This window comes from Mesoplodon densirostris, chromosome 11 (genome assembly GCF_025265405.1).
Source record: "Mesoplodon densirostris isolate mMesDen1 chromosome 11, mMesDen1 primary haplotype, whole genome shotgun sequence".
Classification (NCBI taxonomy): domain Eukaryota; kingdom Metazoa; phylum Chordata; class Mammalia; order Artiodactyla; family Ziphiidae; genus Mesoplodon; species Mesoplodon densirostris.
The window spans coordinates 20958515-20984674 of NC_082671.1; the positions used below are offsets into that span (position 1 = coordinate 20958515).

The window sequence follows — 26160 nt, forward strand, 5'->3', positions numbered from 1 at the left end:
TGTTCCATGAGCACTTGAGAAGAAAATGTATTCTGTTGTTTTTGGATGGAATGTCCTATAAATATCAATTAAGTCCATCTTGTTTAATGTGTCATTTAAAGCTTGTGTTACTTTATTTATTTTCATTTTGGATGATCTGTTCATTGGTAAAAGTGAGGTGTTAAAGTCCCCTACTATGACTGTGTTACTGTTGATTTCCCCTTTTATAGCTGTTAGCAGTTGCCTTATGTATTGAGGTGCTCCTGTTTTGGGTGCATAAATATTTACAATTGTTATATCTTCTTCTTGGATTGATCCCTTGCTCGTTATGTAGTGTCCTTCTTTGTCCCTTGTAATAGCCTTTATTTTAAAGTCTGTTTTGTGTGAAACAAGAATTGCTACTCCAGCTTTCTTTTGATTTCCATTTGCATTGAATATCTTTTTCCATCCCCTCAGTTAGATTGTCATTTCTTAAAGAATCAGTTGTCTTGAACGTGATCCCCCCCCATCTTCCTATTAGATTTTCTGTGCTATAGAATTCCTTTCTATTTTTTAGCCTATCACCCCCAAATCAAGGTATTTGTTGAAACTTTTATTTTTTTGTTTATTTTATTTACTTATTTTGGCTGTGCCAGGTCTTAGTTGCAGCACACAGGGTGTTGGTTGAGGCTTGTTTAGTCACGGCATGTGGACTTCTTAGTCGCCGCATGCATGTGGGATCTAGTTCCCTGACCAGGGATCGAACCTGTGTCCTGTGCATTGGGAGCAGGGTCTTACCCACTGGACTACCAGGGAAGTCCATGTTGAAACTTTTAAAAGAGAAGCTATGTGAGTCTAAGTGCCAAAATATGTGAGAAGAAGAAATTGCAATGAAAGTCCAATGCTACCTTACATTACTTTTATGTCTTTACTTTCTTAAGATACAAATTAAGTGCTAATGGTTGTGCTTTTTAAAGAGACTGCTATACAAAAATTACTTTTCCTTTTTAGATCCAGTGGATAGTTGTATCTAACTCATGCAGCCAAGAAGAAACATGGTGTAAGTATTATTTGAAATATTTTGAGGTCCCATTAGCAATTTAGTTATCGAGTCTTGTAGATTTCATTCCAATTCCTAGCATTCAGGCACTAGCACTGCACAATATTTATTTATTTTGGATTCTCTTAGGTAAGTGTCCTTTGCAAGTACAAAATAAGAAATGACAAAGTCATTGTTATTATCACTCATATTAAATTAATATAGTGCCACTAACATCAAAATTACTTTCTAGTTATATAAAATGATCTCCATTCCCTATTTCTCATTTTTACCAATCTCTATAAAATCTCACATTTTGGAAATAAATAGAAAGACAAAAACAATTAATTGAGTTAAAGAAAGAGTCAAGAACTGAATGAAAATAGTGACAGACACTGTCATATAATTTAATATGAAAGCTAGTTATAGGCACACAAAGAGCACAGGCATCCGCTAAAGCCCTGTGTCCCAGACATTTGGATTCACAGATAAGTATAATTTCAAAAAATAATTTGCAAACCAATACAAGGTTCTCAGTATATTTTGTTTGTTTGTTTGTTTGTCAAGCAAAGATATTAAAACTAAAATTATCACTACTTTATCAACACTAGATCATGAAAGAAAAGTTAAAGAATATAATCTCTGAATAAACTAAGGAAATATATCATATAGTTTTGTAAAAACATAACTACACCGTCTCTGTTTACTAAAAAAATCAGTGAAAACTTTATCATAGACCAATTGATCTTTATTAATCACATACAGTAAGAGAAACCTAGCCTGACTGCAGGGAGGTTTGGCAACCACCCAAAAGGCAGTATATGTAAATTAGAAGGAAGTATGTATCAGAGCATAATGGTGTTGATTCTCCTACCCCCTCTCCCTTCCTGATAATGGCTCCATTGAGATCCACAAGAGGATCCATTAAGAATGCTTTCTGATAGAGGCAAACTGAAAGAGAGAGGAAGAAGAGGAGCAAATGAAAAGAATCAAAGGAAGAAAATGAGGTAGAAATGAAAACACACATCTAAGATACAGAATGAATGTTGGTTCCCAAACTTCTGATTATTTTTCACTTCCAAGTACAAATGATCATATCATTCAGGTATGAGAATAACAAATGAGATCAAGATGAACACCTATCCCTTCCACAAATTCAGGAACACTATTCACGTATGCCTCCAGCACTGCTTCCTAGCATCCTTGCTCTTTCCAGTATCCTGGCCAAGTATTCCACCATTCTTTCCAGTTCATTCAAGGTGGTAACCCAGATTAAGGAACACGAATAACTAAAGTAGCTGTTTTTATTCCTATTAATATGAGGCACATATTTTACTAACTTCCCTCCATTTTACATTAAGACCTTTACAGGGCACTTTGTCTTTAGTATGTTTTCTTATTTTTTTCTTACTTAATTATTTCTTCTGGGAACAAGATATTTATGACAAAAGCAAAACAATCCACAAGTATAAAGTAAAGACTCTGCATCAACAGTAATGATCCAATGTGTATGTATTTTTTGATATCTTGGAATCTAGTAATTTTCTTATGGGAACACGTTCATATTATTATGTTTCTGATCCACACAGATGAGATACCTTTCAACTGTGAATCTCCTTAGCACTTGTTAGCCTGTATCAGGTTTCTAATATTTTACATTACAATCTCGTGATTTTTGTGCTTATCTTACCTCCATACTATATAAAAAACTACATGAGGGAAGAGACTAGTTCTTACTCATTTCTGCATCCCTGCTGATAGGTATTCACTGTATATATTTGAGTTGACTCTTTCCACAAGACCCCTATTAAATGAAAGCCATTAAATTCCATTAGACCAAATCTTCTTAAGCAAGCACATTTTGCCCCATTACCACAGCATTAGAAGTTCTTACTCATTCCCCTGTCACTGCATAGCACTCTGTGAAGAAGTTAACACTAGACCCTCATTAAGTATCCTGAACTATCTCGCAATTCCCACATAGTGCTTTTTTTTTTTATGTGAGAGTACGTTCATTAATTTCTCAAGGCCTAGTTAGCTTCAAACTCAACATAGTACTTCAAATACTGTGGACATCATATGAATCAAGGTTTTATGGCAACAGGACAAAACCAGATCTATTGCACAACTTAATCCAGTGGCTTTGATGGACCCCAAATGATTGTTCTTCACATGTCCTCATTCCTTCTAGCCCTGGGGGTAATTTTCAGAAACAATGCAAGTGTAAAGATTGAACCACTTACATTCAAACGCAAGCCTAGGATTTTATCTAGATAAACAGGTGTGGTATTTTCTGACAACATTTACAGAATAATGTTTGTAACAATGTAATTTCATTGTATGATAAACATCAATTTAGCATAAAAAACAAATTCAAACTTGTCACCATTTTCACCTTGTTTCAATTGAATTGGCCTTGTTAAGATAAGCAAGCCTATCTCTTACAAAAACAACAGTTTATAGATCAAGTGTGTGAAATTGGGTATGTGTGTGTGTAGAATTATACTGCCTACTCTCATAATTTTATACTGCCACACTGCACATACGGTTTCCAAGCTTACTTTATCTGAATCTTTCTGAATGTATTCTCCATGCTATTAAACTGAGCACATTCCACATCATTCAAAAGTAATTACATTTTTGTCTAAAGTGTAGGAGAATGCTCTTTCTAAACAATGAAATTCTCATTATTAGAACTGGCACAATAACCGTACTCGTGTTAACAACAGTATGCATTATACCATTACAATAACTTAGGCTAAGTTTGATGTACAAAGGTAACCAGAAATTTAAAAGCTTATAAAAACCACCATATAAAAATAGGAATCTTTACCATACCATAATTAAGGTCCTATTCTGTGACTTATTTTTAAATAACACATGCAGTTTTCTCTTTTCCTTCTTAAGTTTTCTGAATGGTACTTCACACATAAAATTATCCTAGTCAAACATCGAAAATGCATTACTAACAACTGTCAGATTGTAAGCAAAATTTATATAAAGGTTATTTCAAGACACAGCTATCATATAGCAATTAAAATTATTTGGGTAAATAAAGAATCCTAGGAGTTGACAGTGAGCCTGAGCAAGTAAAAGCCTCTCTGTGTCATGTGCACTGAATGAATTCTTTCAGGGTAAGTGTTTAAGGTTGCATTTCATACACTGGAAACTTGCTATAATTTTATACTTGGTTCTCAGTTATATGTCCAGCTTCTATAGAAGATCAACTTAAAAAGACACCTTTTTTCTCCTTCTGCTGGACTTCACAAAGAAAATGACTCACATTGAATGTTGCTTTATGATAACTATTGACCCTGCAGTGTTTAAACACATTAACATTAAGATACATCAACTTATTAAACCTAATCAATACATCATATACCCAGAGTTCTTTAAAAATTCCAGGAAAATCTTATCAATATAAGCAATAATTGAGATAATAGAATATATTATAGCATCACATTTCCAAATCCACTGGATCTTTAAATGCTAAAAAATTATATGCAAACATAGTATTTATTTCATTTGAAATTCAGCTGTCTGTAGAGAGAACAACCCAAATTATTTTTAATATTGTATTCTTAAAATAAATAAGTGTATGCTTTAAAAATCAATCTTGGGAAGCAGCCACTCTGCAGTTATACAAAACTGTTCACTCAACTCAAGAGGAACTTAAATCAAAAGAGTTTGATTGAGATAAAAGAAAACATTTTATGGGGGAAAAAAAAGAAAACTGATTATTCAGTAACCACAGGTGGTCAAGACTTTCATTTCACATCACATTTGACACTAGAACAACCATCTAACCAACAGAAGTAGCATGCAACCAGACAAAAGGAGCACCAGCATGGCCACCATAGAGTCCCCTGGCTGCCTCTCATGCTGCTACTTGATTTCTCTTCAGACTTACTCTGTTTCCTTCTGGTGCTCATAAATAATCCCATTGACTGATATGAGGAAATGTTCTGGATAGTCCTCTGCATCATGAAATAAATCCATCTATATCAGAACTATCATTAAAAATGAGCCAGAAATTATAGTGTCTCCTGCTTGTGTCTGAAACTCTGAAGTGACAACCTCCAAACTCATGTTAAAAAAAGAGGCTAAGGGGACAAGAAGGGTAGATTTGCCCTTCATAAACATAAAGCCCAGGACTGCATTTCCACTCATGTCATAACCAGACTTGCCAACCTTGCCTTTTAGCTTTCTGAAGATTATATGGGAAGCAAATGTTGCTATCAATTGCTTGGCAAAATTATGAGAGCTTCAGAGAAGGCCCAACAGAATCAGTCTTTTTCATATTTATAATTATGTGTCTCAATCTTATACTGATTAGAAATCTGACAGTATTTTATAATTATGACATTATTATAATTATATATATAATAGCTATATAATATAATAACTATATATGTTATAATTATAATTATCTGACAGTATTTATATGTGTATAATCTGCTTATGAAAGTTCATCTATAGTGCATCCTGAACAGTGAGTATAGAAGGAACAGAAGGACTTGTAGTATTTATACCAGTTATAGCTGTTGGGGGAGTTACTCTTAGTTAGCCACTTAGCTTATTTCTCCAAAATATTAAGGCAAAAAACACAACTTCAGAAAGGAAGAACTACATCTTTATCTGGCCCAATTCCAAATCTTAACACTTGCATACCCTGAATATGAACATAGGACCCTAATTCCCCAAAGTCTTTATATGGCAACAGTCATGAGGTGTACAGAAATTCTATCTCAGGAAATATTTTCCAACCTAAATTTTATACTGAAAGCGTTTCTCTATAACTTCAAGTCAGCATTAAAGGGATTACTCAAAAGTTTTACTTTGTCTCTAAACTACGTGGGCAATACAAAATGTAGACCTCTCAACACCTCTCTTTGGAGTATGAATGTCACACATAAACCAGCAATGAAATCTGGAAAGCTGTTTTTTTTTCCATAAATTGAACTCTATGATATAAAACCCATGAAACATTCTCTCTGTTTTCAAAGATATTGAATAGGAAAACAAAGAAAGAATGTATTTTACTATTGAAAATAAAAGGACTTGCTATGTGAATATGACAATGGCCTAGTATCCAGAAAAAAATACAAAGAATGTGTGGAATAACAATTCTATGAATGTATTCAATCATTTTGATAAATGGGTAAAATATATCTTAATCAGCTTAATAGCTGAATATATCATGACTATTGTAACATACTTTCTGCACAGTAGTAGATTCTACTTTAGTTCTAAAATTTCTATAAAATCAGCATATTCACCATGACTAACATCTTAACAACTTTGTTCAAAACATATTTCCTACTTAATCATCCATATAAACTCTGCCATTTAATCAGTACTCATAAATTGAGTATCTATTATATGCTAGGTATCAGAACTACAAATGGGTATGTGCATGTGTATGACTGTGCCTTTAAGGAGAAATACAGTGCATAGAAAGCCAGACATGTAAACACATAAATTATAATACAGACCATGAGAAAAGACATAAACAAGTACCATGGATAAAAGAATAATGCAGCAACCATTCTGCCTTGGGAAGTCAGTGAAAGCATCCAAAAAGAAGCAATTTTGAACTCAGTCTCGTGGGAGAAACACAATTCACCAGGACTGTAAAATATGAAAAAGAGTTTTCCAGCTAAAAAGAATAAGTATGTGTCATTTGAGGTCACCTGGTATGTTTATGAACACATATGAAAATCTTTGCATGACTGAAGCACTGGGTCTATGGTGGGATGTGGCCAAAGAGGAGACAAAAGCCATATTTTGGTGCTGGTCTATATAGAGTTTCATGCTAAGATAGTTTTAGACTAAATCCTGTAGGCAACAAGGACATACACTAGTTTCTAAAGTGGGATAAATAATCCAACTCTTTTCTCAGGGAAATAAGTCTAGTGGAAGTTGAAAGGAAGACTGGAAAGAGGAGAGGCTGGAAATTTGAGATCATATAGGAGACTCTTCAACTGTTAGAGATGAAAAGCTGGTGGAATCAAGAAACTTTTGAGGCAGAAACAAATTTAGAAACCAATTAGATATATAGTAAGAGAAAATATCAGTGCTGATGTCACTAAAACTAAGTTAAACCATTTGTATACCAAGTGTATTAACTTCAAGAACAGTAGATCTTAGTCTTTTTTTTGGCTACAGATCTACTTGAGAATCTGGTGAAAACCAAAACCCTACTCCCATGTGTGCACATACAGAATTCTCCAGTCATCTCCAGGAGATCCACAGACCAGAGTTAAGAACTTCTCTCCTAGATAAAGCTGCTTGAGGAAAGGAGTTGTACCTTGTGCAAATCTATTTCTATAGTGCACCACAGAAAACTTGGTACAAAGTAGGCAGTTCATAGGTTTCATTTAGTTAAACTGAATTCTCCATTACAAACTGAATGATTTCATTTTCACTAACATCCTGCATCACAGCATCCACTCATGCCAACTATAATATGTAATTTAATATACTTTTCTCATACCCATCCTTGAGTACTTAAGATAATTTCCCCTTTATCTTTCTGGTATTCTTCTGGTAATAATTATTTATATTCACTCCTTTAAATGTGTGTGTTTCTGTTTATAACAGTATTACAGGAAAACCAAACCAAGAAGCACTCTCCATAGGGTACTCCCTGAAAGAAGGCAATGGTCAAAATATTGAGAGGGAAAAAGCATGAGCACTGATGCAATGTCAAATGGGGAATCCGACCTCTCTACCCTGTTGAGCTGCATACTACCATTTTCCCCCTTTCTTTTCCTAGTTTAACCTTTGTGAGAGGAGGCAAAGAAGTTATATCACTGCACGTAACTAACATGAATTCATAGTAGAGGGAAAAAAAGGAAGAATTATGGATTTAATTTACCAAATAAGAGATGATCAGAAAATTAAGTATGTGTGTACTCTTGTGAAGAGCTTATAATGTTTATAAGCATGGAATCCAAAGCCAGACTGCCTGGGTAAACCCTGGTTCTCCCACTTACTAGCTGTGATCTGGAGCAAACTATTTAACCTCACTGTGCCTCAGTGTCCTCCTCATCTGTAAAGTGGGACTAATGATAACACTTCATTGAATTATTGTGAAGGTTAAACGAGTAATATATGTCACGTGCTTGAAACAACACATCTGTAAAAGCGCTATATAAGTGTTAGCGAAAACATGATTTTTGGTAAGAAAATTTTGGCGCACAGTCAAAAATACCCAGAGAAATTCTGACCTATGAGGCTTAAAATGTTGAATGGAAGTATTTAAGTCTAATGTGAATTATCAAAGAACAGTGATTATTTCCCAGATATTAGAAGATAATCTGATTCTTCTTGCTGATTTAATTTCACATTGCATATGTAATGCAATGACATACACAAGTGGGCATATTTCAGTACCGAACGTGTTTATGATGTGTAATAATTTCCTAGAGAAGGCCAAAAAAACAAAACAAAAAGAAAACGAAGGATTTAACAGAATCAGAGCTGTTCTTAAAGGTATGAGGATGTGTGATGAAATATTTTTGTTGGTGTGATCTGGTTCAAATTAACAGCACTGACATCCTTGAAGTAGAAGGGCCACAAAAAATGTGACATCCACCCAAGAAGCCATGTTGAAAAGGCGAGGGTGGCTTTACTGGCAGCTAAGTGCCCTGCTACCTTGCTGGCATGCTGATTCTATGCATTTAAGTTCCGAAGAAGAACCTAAAGGCCTTATTTATTTGTGTGTGTGTCTGCTGTTTAAGGTTCAGCCAAAGATGCTATGCTGCCTTCTTCCCTCTCATCCATGAAACCACGGCTTCATAATCCTCTGCAGTGATCCAGACCCCAGGATGAAGGGCCAGATAAATTACCCTGAGCTCCAAATTCTAGAATAGGAGGTACCAGGGAATTACTGAATTATCAGAGCAACAGAGTGAATGAGACTGAGTTAAAAAGTAGTGCAGTAACATTAGAAAAGTATTGTCTCTTTGAAACATGTTCTTCTGTAATATTCCCAATACTGTAAGAAATACTGGAATCCAATCTGGGCAAAGCAGAAATTGAAAAAGCACTGATTCATCATGGTGGAAATGTTCAAATTATGTTGCAGCTTTATCTGGACAAATCTTTTACTAGAAATATTATGATACCTAACTTTCATGAGGACTAATTTTAAACGTGTTACTTTAACATAATTCTTATATTATGTGTTTCCCCTAATTAAGTTGGGAGTGCCTCAAAAGCAGAATTCTTGAAAAACAAAAACAAAACAAAACAAAACAAAAATAGCCTATTTATACTCCCTACTGGAATCAATTTATTTATTAAGAATTCTAAGATGTTAGGAGTGAATCTTGTGTATGGCTATTAAGTAGATGATAATTACAAACCCTAGGACTGAAGCTAAACTACTAGAGGAGTAGACTGGTCACAGAGTGAGCGTAGGCACAATAGACCATGAGAAACCTACCATTGTATTGTGCTGAGAAGTGGGAGTCCTATGGCCACAAGTCTCTTGCGTCAGCAGAGAAACTGGCTGAAATTCCTCAGAGTGAGGCTTGTTGGGAAAACTCACATGCAAGGGAAGGTGAAAGGCTGGGAGCCCGTCACTCTCCTCTTCTTCCACTTTCTGTCTGCTTGTCACCATGGCTACCTCTCCATCTGCTTCCCCATACGGAGAGGCTGGTCGCTTGGAAGACATCCTGGAAGGAACAAAAGAGGAGAAAATAATGAAACCTCCACATAAATCCTTAATGCCGTTATTGTGTGGTTAGGGGCCATTGTAACAGAAATGCCTTTTTGTGCTGGCAGAGAGCAGGAAACCATCCAAATACCACTGCAAAGCACGCGCAATCAGAAACAATGGCCAAGCAGGTAGCAACAGAACAGTGCTTGTTTGTTGTGAGAATAATACACTAATATAGCACTCTCTTGTATTCTGGCTTCTTAAACAAGAGAATTCACCTAAGAACACTGCATAATGAAAGACCGTTCCATTTTAAAGGAAAGAAAAATACCCATCTCATTTTACACTTTGATAGACCTTATTGAAGACAGGATATCTATGAATAGCAAATACTGTTGGCAGTTAAAAGAAGAGAAATAACTAAAATTTCTTTCATCAAAAAATAAAGTAAATGGATGGTTGCCATTATAATGATTTGCATTTTATTAAAAGTAAGATTATTATAAAATGTAGAAATATTTGTTATCAGCAAACCTCAGATCACAAAACAAAAAGTTTGATAGTTGTTTAAAGCTTATTAAGAACTGAATAAATTTTACAATCACTGTTAATTCTGAAACATTTGAGAATTTTTCTCTCTCACCTCCCCATCACCCAATTTTGGCATTTAGTTCTAATATAAAATTTGCAAGTAGTAAAAAAGGTAAGAATATAAAAATATTTCAGTTTTATTTCCACAGTTCCATGAAATATTTAGATGTGGATTCTGAGATTTATTTATTCCTTAGAATACCTAAGTAAAAGAAAAAAATCAAATAAGGATGTTTTGTTTTGATGAGCTAATGCCTATAGGACAATGCACTTAGATAACTGAACAAAAATTAAATAGTTTTTTGTACTTGAGTCTGGTTGAGAATGTTAACAGAGGTTAAAAAATAAGTGGCAAATATTTTTAGTTAAACATAAGAAATCCTTTTCTTTTCATTAAAAGTTCTACATAGAAGCAGTACAGAGTTAAATTTTTTAATTAAAAAAAAACCTCTCTTGGATTTACAACTTGGCCTGAACTTGAAAAAGCCCTAATTTTTGTTCAACAAAGAGTGTTTACAGAATCATCCATTCGTACCCTAGACCAGTGGAATAGGAGGCAGGAAAGTATTAACTGCCACATCACTTCATTCATATATATAACTGATTTTTAAATTTAAAATGTACTACCAAAAAAGGGGCCTCTAATCACCATTGAATAATACTATTCTTAGTGTTAGACGTTTAAAAAGAAAAGTGTATTCAAGGGCTGAATATATTCTGTGAAGATATAATAGCACAGTAGAAAAAAATAAAGGGAATTAAAATACTGACTCTGCTACTTACTACATGTGAGACTTACTTTAATCTCTATTTCAATTTACTCACCTTTAAAGTGAGATGTCATATCTACTTGTAATACTTTTTTGAGAAGGAACTGTTTCCATATGAAAACTGACTTGTAGAGCACTTTGCTCGGAGTAGACACTCAGTAAACAATAGCTGGTGTTTATTTTACAAACTTTAAAACTACAGTGTGACCCACCCCCCTCAAAAACAGAGAAAACAAAAAAACCTCCAAAATAACAATGCAGATTGCCTTCTAAGACTTAAAACTGTAAAATCAACATGAAATACACAGTCTCCCAATAGAGAAGTGCTCCCTGGCCAGTCATACTTGACAGTAAACTGATCAAATGTATTAGCAAGTGTTAAAGAAAACATGTTAATAGCAGGGGTCTTGATCAGCTGAAGAACAGAGGAAAAGGAGGAAATGATAGCAGTTACCATGTAAGCACTGTTTAAAGGAGAAGCAGACTGGGCCAGCACATTTCAGGTATCTTTAGTTCTGATCTCATTACCAAGGTTTACTCCAAGTATACTCTAAGTATGTAGAAAGAGTAAGGGGCTGGAGTTAACAGAGTTAGAAAAGTCTCAGTCTTGTTGGCGACACCATATCTATCACCAAATTGACAGATTAAACTATACATAGTAAGTCTTAACACTAGAGAGATTTAACTACCACTGTTTTGTTTCCATGCTGTCCAAGCGAACTTCTGATTCCCGTAAAGAGAATGGAGTGACAGAACAGACTTAAAATACGTAAGGTCTTTGAGAAGTGATCTATCAGATTAAATCAATAAAGAGACTTTTAATTATTTCTTGATTTCACATGAAGCTTGACTACAAGGAGATCATTCATTTATTACATAAACCATAGTATTTAGGGTCTGTGTGGGCATTACTATTCTTGCTGGAATTAACAGTCTGGTAGTTTGGAGCCTACCTCAGTTTCTTAACGGTCTGAAAATTCCACGCTATTATCAAGAGTCAGTTTCTGGGTTATCAAAGCAGAAAGCTAGATTAGCTGGCTTTTCCTAAGTTAATACAATTCTATGACTTTCAGAAGGCATGACCTTTTTGCTGACTTCTATTTCATTAACATCATTATTAATAATGATTATGAAAATTAAAAGTCTAAAAGTAGACATAAGGTATATAAGGTAGATAGTTAAGATATTGCTATTCTCAAGACTTCTAGTTCTTTCAATATTTAAATTATCTTTATATCCAACTGGATAAACAGTCTCTCCATTTACATATCATTCTATGGAGAAAAAAGTATAAGGTCTAAAACGCCATGAAGGAGTCATGGTGCCAAAAGGCAAATTGATCCTAAAATATTACATATTTCATCTTTATTTCAACTCCATTTTCAGAGACTTATAGAATGCTCTTAAATATGTTGGACTTAAGAGTATTTTTATGCAGTTCAGGTAAAAGATTTCTTAAAGATTTTTTAAATTATTAGAATAAAAATGCTATGGTTACTGTTCAGTAATAGGCTAGAAAATGAGAAAAAAGTAAAATACATAAATTATGTAAAGAGCTATCAATCTGTTGGTTGCATCATCTACATTTAGCCTATCAAAGTTTGTCTAACAAAGTGTTTCATTTTGGATAGAAGAAAGTCTCAATTTTAAAAAAGCATTAAGGAGGCACTGAAAATTTCCATGTATTGTCTGTCTGGGATACGTAGGGTTCCAATACTTGCAGCTTACACTACACATCTGTGTTACAGTGCAAGGACACCTTAGAACAACTTGAGTATCTAGGCTGAGCTATGCTCTTCTGTATTCATTCAGAGATGATTTTTGTCATTCCTATGGTAGGTGCTAGACCTACCAATGAACAAAACTCAGACTTCAAAGAACCTGATATGAGACTGACAAATACAATCTAGTGTGAAACTAACTTCTGGAGTTAGCTTATAACTATCACTATTATAGTTTATAATAGTAGTCTTTTTTTTTTTTTTTGATGACTCCCTTCTTTTTTTTTTTATTATTTATTTTTGCTGTGTTGGGTCTTTGTTTCTGTGCACGGGCTTTCTCTAGTTGCGGCAAGCGGGGGCCACTCTTCATCGTGGTGCGCGGGCCTCTCACTATTGCGGCCTCTCCCGCTGCGGAGCACAGGCTCCAGACGCGCAGGCTCAGTAGTTGTGGCTCACGGGCCTAGTTGCTCCACGGCATGCGGGATCCTCCCAGACCAGGGCTCGAACCCGTGTCCCCTGCATTAGCAGGCAGATTCTCAACCACTGCGCCACCAGGGAAGCCCTATAATAGTAGTCTTTAACTCACTTTTTTGTGTGTGAACAAGAAAATCTTGAAAGAACTGATGTCTAATTCCAGGACCAAAGGGAATCTTTAAATCATCAACAACCCTTTACTCACTACCTACTATGTGCAAGACTATTCTCTAATGGGAATAAAAAAGTGTAATTCAGGGTCTCTGCTTTAAAAGCTTATGAATGGGACTTCCCTGGTAGCGCAGTGGTTAAGAATCCACCTGCCAATGCAGGGGACATGGGTTTGAGCCCTGGTCCGGAAAGATCCCACATGCCACAGAGCAACTAAGCCCGTGCGCCACAACTACTGAGCCTGCATGCCTAGAGCCCGTGCTCCACAACAAGAGAAGCCACCGCAGTGAGAAGCGTGTGCATCGCAAGAAGAGTAGCCCCAGCTCACCGAAACTGGAGAAAGCCCATGCGCAGCAACGAAGACCCAATGAAGCCAAAAAAAATAAATAAATTAAATTAAATTAAAAGCTTATGAACTGTTTGAGAAAATTTTAAATAAGACGAGAAATAATGATGAAAGACAGTTCAGGTTAAGGGCCAAATGACATTATATTAAGCACCCAAAGGCTCCATGAAGGCCAAAGGATTGTGAAATGCTTCAGGGAATCACTGAACAGTTGGATTTTGAGGGAAAAGAAGGACAAACAGAAACCTTGGGATAAAATGGAAACGGAACCTTACGTAGGAAGTCATGATAAAAGAAAAGATGCAGAGATGGTTTTAGGATGTATAATATAAATTTAAGTTTCAAGCTTACTTAGGAAAAGGGGAGACACAGGAATATGGACTAAATCCCATTTCTAGTCTATAACATTCCTGGAGTTGCTGAGTTACATGAATGTAATAGGTAAGAAAGAGACTCCCTTGTAAGGGGCAACTTGGTCTTACAAGGAGTCACTTTTCCTTCCGTTGTCCCTGTAGAAATCTGCACAATCTGGCTACTCTAGTCCATACGTGAAAGTAATTTTAAAACTACTGGAGTCCTTTGCTATTGGCTAAAGGCTATGTAAATAGGATGCCCCCAACTGTATTCAGATATATATAGCAAACTTAGGGGTAGAGTAAATAAAAGATGTAATAAGACTGCAACAGAAACCTAAACCAGTGGTTTTCAATTTTGAATACACATTGGAACTATAGGGAGAGGTTTAAAACAATACTGCTGCCTGGGTCCCACTGCCAGACATTTTGATGTTATTGGTTTCAGAACGCACACAGGGTATCAGAAATTTTTAAAGCTTCCAGGTGATTCTAATGCACAGTTAAGGTTGCAGACCCACTATGCTAGTCAGAATAATGCCTCTCACCCAAGATGTCCAAATCCTAATCCCTGAAACCTGTGAATATGTTACCTTACAAGGCAAAGGGACTTTGCAGATATGATTAAGTTAAGGATCTTGGGATAAGGAGATGACTCTGGATATTCTGGTTGGACCAAAAGTAATCACAAAGATCCTTATAAGGGTGGGAGGCAGGAGGATCAGAGTGAGAGAGAGACTGGAAGATACCATGTGGCTGGCTTTGAAAATGGATGATGCGGTTGTGAGCCTCTTAGGAGGTAGAAAAGGCAATGAAACAAACTTCCCCCTGGAGCCTCTAGAAAGAATGAGTTTTGCCAACACCTTGAATGTAAGACTTCTAACCTCTAGAACTGTTAAGTGAAAACATCTGTATTGTTTAATGCACTAGACTTGTGATGATTTGTTACAACAGCAACAGGAGACTAATTCACCACTAACTTAAATATATTTCTTTCATACTTGGTATTTTCTCAATCTGAAGTCCTCCTACCCCATATATACACTTTCTTGTTCCCTCACTTCATTTAGTTTTCTGCTCCAACATCATTTCCCAGCCTTTATCACCTGACATATTTAATTATTTTATTTCTTTGTTTATCTGTCTCTCCCGCTATAAGATCCAGGAGGGCAGACTTTAGTTTTGTCCACAGCTACTTACCCAGGACTTACAATCTTTTCTGAAAATAGTAGTCTTTCAATCAGTATGTGTTTAATGAAAGCTACTAATTAAAACCAGCAACCCTCTTACTATTCTCTAACTGTAGATAGTTGTAAGATCTAGTCTTACAGGACAAGTATGCTTAGAAAATACTTTAATATTGTCAGAAAAAAAAAAGGAAATCCAACTTAGTGATAATACTATATTTCTTTTCAATAATTTCTATGTAAAAGATTTGGTAAACCTTGTTTAATCAGGTTTTTTAAGTACTTGTAAAAAAATCCTACAGTTGTTTTTAAAATGTAATAAGTAAAAGACTATAAAACTGAAGTAACTTTATAAAAAATGTTACAGAGTTAATTATTAATAGGTCTATTACTGAGGAATCATCTACTTACTGCCTTAAACTTAACTCTTGTCTGCTCAGGATATTTTCTTTGTTGCAATTTTTCTAGAAAATGACAATATGCACAAGGTCAAAGAAATGTGTATGTGGAACAAGCACAAAATGGAAGACTCAGAATGGGAACTGCTTTCTGTATATAGTAGTTACTCTTTAAAGTTTCTGTCTTTCTCTAAACATTTTAACCTTTGACTAGTTAATTCAGAGATAAAGTCCTAGGAAATAGTGCCTTCTACTGGTTATTCTTTTGGAATGATAATATTGTTTCCTTTAAGGTTTACAATTATGCATAAAAAATATAAAAAATAATTATCTCTAAAAAAAACTAACTAAAAATCCCAGCTAGTATACAAAGCCTTCCCTAACCACCATGGTTGAAGTGACTTTTCCCCACCTCAAACTATATCATCAACTCTTGCTAGAGGCCACCTGAAAAAACTGAACATCAGTATAACCTATGACATTGATTCAATAGCTTTTGTTTTTTTCTTATCTTCTTATTAGTATCTAAAACTAGAACACAAGATTTTAACAAGTACAGGTCTGTTTTTGACCATTTCATGTGATTTTTCCAAGCTGAACATGTCTTTCCAAATTGCTCTGTATTTTTTCCCTAAATAGTCTAATCCTCTATACTGAATGAATTACAATTAATTATATGGCAGCACAATTCCTAGCACATAGTTGGCACTCAATGTATTTTTATATGAGTAAATGAATGAACTGCCTGAGTGTTAATTTTGTGTCAGGCAAGTTACCTTTGTGTTATGGAGGAAACAGGCAACTTAGATATGAAGACCTTTCTGGTTTACTTTTAAGGATGTACTGTATAGATGGAAAGAGAAGACATATATCCACTCATTCACGCATTCATTCATGGAAAAACATTTATTGAAAGACTATCATGTGCTTATAGATAGAAATATAATTAAGAGGGCTTCCCTGGTGGCACAGTGGTTGAGAATCTGCCTGCTAATGCAGGGGACACGGGTTCGAGCCCTGGTCTGGGAAGATCCCACATGCTGCGGAGCAACTAGCCCCGTGAGCCACAATTACTGAGCCTGCGCGTCTGGAGCCTGTGCTCTGCAACAAGAGAGGCCACGATAGTGAGAGACCCGCGCACCGCGATGAAGAGCGGCCCCCACTTGCCGCAACTAGAGAAAGCCCTCGCACAGAAACGAAGAGCCAACACAGCCATAAATAAATAAATAAATAGAAAGAAATATAATTAAGAAATCCAGAAAGAATATTTTAAGGTAAATGGCTTTTTATAAATATGAGTACTATGGGGCTTCCCTGGTGGCACAGTGGTTGAGAATCTGCCTGCCAATGCAGGGGACACGGGTTCGAGCCCTGGTCTGGGAAGATCCCACATGCCGCGGAGCAACTGGGCCCGTGAGCCACAATTACTGAGCCTGCGCATCTGGAGCCTGTGCTCCGCAACAAGAGAGGCCACGATAGTGAGAGGCCCGCGCACCGTGATGAAGAGTGGCCCCCGCTTGCCACAACTAGAGGAAGGCCTCACACAGAAAAAAAGACCCAACATAGCCATAAATAAACAAATAAATTAATTTAAAAAAATATGAGTACTATGGGGGATAGATAATAGAGAGATAATGTCCTGCTTGAAATAATCAGAGAATGCTTCCTACAAATCAGGAGAATTCAACAGGGCAATGAAGGATGGATCAGAATCAAACAGACACAGAGAAGAGAAGATTCCAGATAGGAGAAATGACATTAGCAAATTAAAGAAATTTATAGAATGATACAGGATAGTGAGTAGAATGGTTTGGTTCAAGCAGTAGATTCCAGGAGGAGTAAAAGCAGATAAGGATGGAAGGTAGGTACCAGATGATAGTGATTCTGGCTAAACCCTAACAACTGTGAACGGCTACACCAAATGTGAAATTGATACTGAAGATAGAAGGAAACTGGAGATGATTTCTGAGCTGCACAGTAACATAATCAAAATTACATTTTATGAAGAAAATCCCTCAGAAATTAGTAACTGATAGAAGGTTGAGGGTGGAAACCAGAGAAGGGGAATGAGTGGGTGAGATAATTCAAGGATAAACAGATTACTTGACTGTGTAATTTAGAGAACAATACTGCTAATAAGAAAAATACATAAATTAGAAAGAAAGGTCAACTTGTAGAGAAATATTAAATTCAGTTTTAGAAATAAATCTTTGTTGATTGGAGGATTTTAAAAAGAAATAGCAGATAATCAGAAAACGCGGGACTTCTGTGGAAGTAACTTAACTCAGTGTAATCTTTTAAACACAGGTAGAAAGTTAACCAAAAATTGTAATTATTTCTCATTGACTTCTTCCACAATGTTCGGATTCCATATTTTTATTATTCTTGATTTATAAAAAAGAAAACTGAGTCATAAAGTGGTTAAATATCTTTTGTTACACTATTCAGTCTTTGCACTATAATAAACAGCAGTTCAAGAACAGAACTGTCTCTCCAAGAGAAAAACAGAGAGAAAATAGAGAATTGGGAAGGGGGGTGGAAATCTGAATTTTGTAGTCCATCAAACTTTGGGAGACCAGTATAAGAAAAGGACTGAGCACAGAAGACAGATAAAGAGAAGTCAAAGTGATATGCAAAAAATGTAATTATTCTCTAAACGATTCTATAAAACTAAACATTCGGAATATGAAATTTAAAAATTCTGGGCCATGACATTTATTTAATTTATAACTTCCATTGGTTGCTCTCCTAAATACTCACTTTTAATATTCACCCTCTCATGTTAAATTTTAAGCATGGCAGAACACATTTCAAAAACAACTAAAATATTTGAAATGATGCATCTTCTTTTACAAAAGAAAACTTACAAAATAAAATAAAAATTGGTAATCCTTCATATCTAAAGATTATACTATTTTTCTAGAAGTTATGTGCCACTAGTTTTTCTAGTAATAAAACTACTTGTTCAGAATATTTACATTTACTTGACTGGTTGCTTTTGTAATTAAAGTTGTTGTGTGAAGGTTAATCAAGATTAGGAATTAAACTCTACTGTTTTTCAAAGATTTTTTTCACAATAGAATGTTACCTATTCCACATGGGGAATCAACATAGATGTTTAGCATGAATGGACAGGTTTTAATTCATATGAATGAAAAAACCAACACTCCTTTGTGACTTATAGATTTACACAAACTTAGCATATCATTTTATTAAAGAAAAAATCAGTTTCATTATTTTTATCTATAAATCTCAACTATTATTATTTATATCTTATGGTTTATACTTTCTTTTTCCCTCTTCCATGTTTTGATCATCTTCATTTTCCCACTAAGTTTAGAGTCAGCTGGGTGTTTACCCTGTGAATTCTATGTAAACTCTCTAACCAAGTCTGTCATATAAAATATTCAGAGGTCTTTTAGATAGAAAATTGATTTGTGGTAAACATGTAGTCTTTCAAATGTTTACATTTTTCTTCTCTTTTCTATAAATTTTCTTTGCCATCAGTTTCTCTTATAGAACATGCCAATCTATACTCTCTATCCATTGCTTCCCACATACAAAGACCACATTCATTATACTGTTTTTCAGAAGCATGAACAAGTTCATCAGGTCCTGGCATACACTATAAATGGAAGCAGAAACACAGATTTCATAGAAATATAAAAGCAGACAACATAGGATAATAAATAAGACTAGATTCCCCTGTAATCTTTACTATACATTTCACCAGAAACTTATTTCTACTAGTATTTACAAACACAATTTACCACAACATTGAAATCTAAAAACAAAAGCAATTTTTGAGCTATAGCTACTTAAGAATAAATTTATTATTCTGTTTTGAAATATAATTTGAATTTACAGAAAATTTAATAAATGTTACAAAAGTTTAAACTGTACTTAAAACTGTGTTAATTAAAAATGTTGTAGTCACCAAGAACTTTCAAAGTGACCTTTACCAGGACTGATCCCCGTGTTTACCTTGTCATATGTTTGGTTTCTGAGATGCTCTCTTCACTGAGATCAAGTAGTTCCTTATGCTCTTCCTTTCTCTCTGATAAGAAGAGCACCACTCTGAACTGCTTCACCACCTTTCTGCCTTCTCTTTACTAGCATCCCTCTCACCGAATAGTTTTCTCCAGCCTTGTCCAGTCAGAGAAAGAGGAGAGGATAAGAAGAGAAAACATGAAGAGGTAGAGAGTTTTCAGAGGAAAGTGTGGAAAAGGAAAAGGAAAAAGTATCAGAAATTAGAGAGAGAGAAGTAAAGACTCAGAAACAGAACTGAATTCTTGTCAATATCTGAAAGAAATTAGTTCCTCTTTATTAGATGGACACAAGATATTTCAGAATTGAAATAAATGGACCTAAAGTATGCAATAAAATGAACTTTAAAATGTCCATTTGTTTTTGTGTTTTAAATGAGAGAGACAAATACCAAAGGTAAACATTTAGAAACAGTTTATGATAGCAAAATTGCAGGCTACAATGATTCAGAATTCAAAATTTGATTCCTTTTCTACTTTCTTTTACTGTCTCACTAATTGTAATCACTAAAAATTGACTCCAAAGTTAGACCACATGTTATTGGATGAAGATCGCAAGAAAATTTTCTAAATAAGAAGATTGCTTTATTATGAGTAACCTAATAGCTGGGCTCTAGAGCCAAAACTTACCTAAATAAATGTATCTGCCAGCTAAAACTTACCATTTTATGTTTTAATTTTAAAGTTAAGTGCCTACAACAAAAGTATTCCTGATAAATAAAAAGGTAGAAAGAGTATTAAATTTAATTAAACTCTATTCTAATCATTCTATAATGTTCTAATACTTAGAAAAAATAGAGTTCATTATAAGTCTGATAAGACTGAAAGAAAACTGGTTAGGCAAACTTTTATGGCTCCAAGATACAGTCATTTTCATAAAGAGAAGAGCTAGTAAACGTTTTTACAGAACTCTATATTCTTTTCAAGAAAAATTATCAAAACTTTTCTCATCATTTACAGCACAAGAATATGGTAATAAGCATTTTGTACTTTAAAAAACCCTAACTTTGACTTGTTCAATAATTGCTAAAATTTAATTTCCTTATCTCAAAAACAGTAACACCTATACTTGAGTTATTAAACATTTGATCGGATTCTTTTTAATCACCAAATACACTACATTTCAGCCAATCTACTTGAAGAAAACGATAGAAATGGTTAAGACCTTTAAAGGTTGAAGAGAAATTTCTTTTACATTGTAGGTAAAATGACCAAATTAATGAGTCTGGAAGAAAAAAAAACGTAAATACTAATCTGTTGTAAATTATTTAATTTGTGTATTGTTATACACTTGTCATTAATCAGAAACAAACAGAAAAATAATGTTTAACCTTCAGTTACCTACAGGTTAAAAATGCTAAAAGTCCTTTTGTTCTGATTATTTAAAAATTATTTGAAAAAATCTAGCATTAAGATTTGTGGTTCTGAAACTTGTTATTATAGTTAGAGAGGGTATACTCTTTAAGGAAATAAAGAGCTTTTTTCCATTTGAGCATGGGTTTAGCTCTAAGTCCACAGGATGTGGAGGGATGATTTAAATTTTACATCAAAATTGTGACTGCACTAGACTTTTTTCCCCTTTCTCAAGGGAGGCATTGTTCTTGCCTTTCCATAACCAGGCGTGACAGCGCCAGACTGGAGTCACAAGGCTGGTCTCTGAGTCAGCGTGAAAGTGCTCACCTCCTGAGTTTCCCCAGATGCTCGGCTCCTTGTGAGTCTGAAAGCCGAGCACTGAGTAGCCACACGCTCCATTCCTGGGACAGATACAGGATTAAAGGAGAAAATCTAGGGATTAACAAAAACTATCTCCTCCTATACACCTTGTAAAACTCTTTTATTAAGAATAAGAAGTAACAACAAAAAATGAGTACCATTTTTCTGAATCAAAAGTTGGGACAATTTGTCTAACAAGTAATTGTATGCTTTGAGTTAAAGAAATAAAGTCTAAAAAATCAGAAGCCTGTTGAAATTTTCTGAGACACATGGTTGCCACATGTATAAATTTCAGGTTATATTTAGCTGGATAGAATAGTGGAAGAATAATGTATGGGATGTATATCCATTCTCAAGATCTCTAAGAAGGTATCTTTAAAAGCTGTCTGTAGAATACCTGTGAAGGACAATCTTTTCTGTTCTCTATCAGAACAATTGCTAGTGAAACAGGGAGTAATTCAATTCCTATTTTTCTATCCTTGACCTTTTAGAGAAGTTTGAGAGGTGTCTGTGTGCGTGTGTGTGTGTGTGTGTGTGTGTGTGTGTGAGAGAGAGAGAGAGAGAGAGAGAGAGAGAGAGAAGAAGAAGAAGAAGAAGAGAAAAAAGGAGGAAGAGAGAAAAGACATTTACTGTCAAATTGTATATTAATGGGCCTTAATATTCCTTCTTTTTTTACAGAACCTCTCTATTAAGGATTAGACAGGACCATTTTAATTTAACCATAATCATATGCTAACAACTTTCATTTACTATATAACTCAAAACTATTTGGTTGAAAGTTGTATGTATTTTGAAGGGAAAAATAAAGAAGTATAAACAAACTTCTTCCAATTCATTAATTCATGAAAAATAAAGAAAAAAAGCCAAAGGAAATGTATTTCTAAATATTACTACTACAGTGAGTAGTACTAATGTCTTAATTATTGTTTTCTAAAATAATGCCAATTTTTTTCATGTTTACCTCACGAGGATGTATAAGTGTCTACATATGTTCACATATATATATGTGGACATGTTGGTAATAACCTATAAAAAGTTCACCATATCTATCGTATTCATTGTAAAAGAAGATAGCATTTCATTCATGAACATCACTGGTCAGGTAAGGTGCATATGTCCAAAAAAAAAAAAATCAGTTTGAAGTATTTTCCACAATAATATCATTAAGTACTTATTTTGAGCCTCCCCCCCACCCCGCCCCGTCTCCTTATCTGTGTGCGCTTCCTCTTACGGTGTCCACCCCCTGCTCTTGCTCTCTCTCCCCTCTCACATTACTGGCTAAGTCTAAATAAATAGCAAATTGTTCCATAATCAAAAGTGACTTATTCTTAGCATGGTAGATGTCTTGAAATAAAATCTGTGGCATGTTTAATTTATTTAGGATCTAATAATGATGACAAAAATAATTAAGTAACCAGTCTAGTTTTAATTTCTTTTGTTTTCAAAGGTCACTGTGAAATCAAGCAAGTTAAGCTTTCAAAAGCAAACCTCTAGAGAATGGTGTGTTTTTTTTCCCTAGCAGAAATAAGAAAGGAGGCTCACAGCTAAAAGGAGTACTGAACATCAGCGTCAGATTTCTTGAGAATGACTGTCTAAGTAGTCCAATGAAGAAAAATATTATGACCCCTACCCTCTTTGGAATCCAAATAACCCTGACAAGAAAAAGTTTATACACTGCTCAACTCTGGTCAATTTAGGGGACTCATCCTTTCTTTCCATGCCCAATATAGACTTGGTTCCAGCCTGTTTCTACAACAGCTGTTGAAAATGAATGAAGTAGAAAATATTTATGTTATATTCAAAAGAGACAGCAAAGAACATATATACAGTGCACAAATCTTTCCTAGGACAACAGCTTCTGATGTGAGAGATAGGCACACTAGGCAAAGACAAATTTTCTGAACTTCATGGCAAGATGAAGAATTTGCCATTATAATCTTGGAAAGTCCAAAAATAAGGGTGCAGTGCCAAAGACGATGAGCATCTATCAACCCAAACTCCAAAACAGCGGGATGCAGCTATGGTTGATGTTATAAGAATGCTGAGCCTCTTCATTTGGTTCCTTTCATGCCAAAGCTTCTTTGCTTGGATGAATATGAATTAAATCCATAAGCTTTCTTATTTTTCTAGCTTGACCTCTAAACTCATTTTACATCTTAACTGTTTATCTTCTTCCCCCATTAATCTTTCTGGTTTTAGCACATTCCCTGTTGTTTTTAGGAAAAAAAAAAAACTTTAAAAGTATGGGTCATATTGCCACTGTGGACGAGTTAGGAATGATAGCTCTTTTCTATAAATGGGTACAAACTAATCAGTAGGAACTTAAAGGCTACCAGTTTCCTGCCTCTGAAATAAAAATTAAAAGGGTATGGCATGTACTGTAGAGAAGAAAATCATTAAACTCTTATAAAGGTATGACAAGTATAAACACACAAGAAGATTCCACTATCAGGTTTACACTAGATTTAAAATTGGGCTAACAGTAATGTCACTAACAAATTCCAATGAAAACAAAATTTTAAGTAAGTTTTATAGATAAACTTTTTTAAATCAACAGCTTTTGCTATTTGCTTTCTCTTTTCAATCAGTTCTATGGCTAAGCACACACAATGTAGATGTTCTTTAAAATACTATGTCACTATAATAGAAATGTCTAATGTTAACTATAATTTTAGTCAGTAAGATAGCTGAGTTCTTTTCTACGGTGTTTATTAAAATGTAGCTGGTAAGATATTTTAGTGATTAACACAATTTTCCTGTATCACCATAAAATCTTCAGTACAAAAACCAAAATTTTAAAGGTGTTTGTTTTACAAATCCCTAAAAGAAAAACTAATCAAACAAAGGCGAATCTTTAAAGGTGGAATCTTGCACTTCAATAGAGTGTTTACCATTTACCATTTTATAGGTGATCTGCCATACTTTCTGCTGTTCTGTAGTATTTCCCCCAAAGCTGAACAAAGGCCCAGCTGTATAAACCAGTCCTGTCAAAGAACACAGTTAAGGGATGGATAAAACAGGGAGGGGTGTCTAACATTTTGACCACTGTCTGAGCTTATGAGGATAAAGGAGCCTTGATGGAGAAAAGTAATCATCCATTGCTGTTTTTTTTAAACCTCATTACCACATGCTAGAACATTTTTTTCCACTACCCAAACACCCCCATTCCAATCACCCACAACTGAAAGACCTTTGTGTTTCAAAGGGGACAGAATCCTCCCCAACCTCTTCTTCCCTCCTCTTTTTATGTTTTTTGTTTTGTTTTGTTTTTGTTTTTTGTTGATGGCACATTTATAGAGGCATGATCATTTAAAGACTTCTTAAAATACTAGTTTCCTCTCCATGAAACCATTCACACACACAGTTCCCCGAAAACGTTCTTAATGGTTATATAAACTTTCTTGCTTTGGATTCCTCTTTACCAAAATATTATCAACTGCTTTTAATTGCAAGATAGTCATTTCTGCTAAGGACTCTAGAAAATGACACACTCCTTTAAAAGATATTAAAGCATATCTGAGATAAAATATAACACTGAAGTCAAAGGTATGTATCTTACATTTTAAAGAATGTGTTTCCATAGAATATGAAGGGGATTAGCTACGTGCACACTCCAGAGTGTGTAACAACTGTGAGAAATGGTTCTGAAGTCTGAAGGAAATTTAGCCTGAGCTAATTAATCCTTTTAAAACCTGGCTCTCACGTGTCTAAGAACATCAAACCATGGGACAGATTTTCCAGAGATTTAAATATGCATTTCCTATTTTCAGGTTTGTCATTCTTGCATACTATGCTGACATTATTTATAAAGGACTAAAGCCAAATCTCACTCAAAAAGAGCTACTGTAACTGCACTGGTTCAAGAGTCAGCGAAACACATTAAATGCCCAAGGAGATCCCTGGGCAAGAGCCACCAGGACCTATATGGAGAGAGCTGTATCATCTGTAAAGTTAGTTCTATTTCAGGATGTCCTTTGAGGTTGGGACAAATATTTGAATGTTATTAAATCCTCTATTTATCCGAAGACTGCTGCAGCTGCAGTGCAAGGCTTTTTCACACTGCCCTATTAATGACCTAAAAGGATTATCCATTTTTACATGAGGTAAAACATGATTCCTTCACCAATCTGTAAACTTTTCTATTCAACATGAAACGTATATTCAGAATACAAAACAATACAAAACATAGTTTTTTTTAGAGTTCTGAACTACAGTTGCTTTCAGAGTCTATCTCTTGCCACATCCATGGCTGGTGTAGGTACTAGAGCAATAGCCATGCATATTCCAACTTGCTTCACGGGGTAGTCTACTTTCAAAAATAATTGAATAATCCCCTTCTAATAAACATCTGGTTCTTAAGAAACAAGATGAACATATCCAAGTGTATCAAAAACAACAACTGCTGATGTCATATTTAAATAATCATTTAGAAGAAAGTGGAATACAGGGAAAAAATTATATGCTCCATTGAAAAAGGGAGCAATGTTTAAAAGCTCACTTCTTTACCATTATGAACTTCTCACCTTGCCTTTCCTTAAAATACTTAATAAACTCTCCAGAAACATTTGCAGGTAACACCCACTAAGATATTATTCTAAAAAGGAAAACCAAACTACAAAAGGTAGCACAACCCTGTGACATCTTACAAAAATTAATATTAATTTAAATGCTTATTATATATAAACCAAATTTCCTCAATTTCAATACATTTTCCAAAGAGAAAAT

The 26160-nt window shown here is 34.8% G+C and overlaps 1 protein-coding gene across 1 annotated transcript in view; it reads right to left on the minus strand.

Moving 5' to 3' along the window:
• The window catches only part of SOX5 (SRY-box transcription factor 5), a 739414-nt gene that overhangs the window by 338315 nt on the left and 374939 nt on the right, over window positions 1-26160 (minus strand). The window contains exon 3 of the mRNA XM_060112407.1: window positions 9450-9681. Coding sequence (XP_059968390.1) covers window positions 9450-9680 — 231 coding nt within the window. The 5' untranslated portion in view covers window position 9681. The remainder of the gene's footprint in view (window positions 1-9449; window positions 9682-26160) is intronic.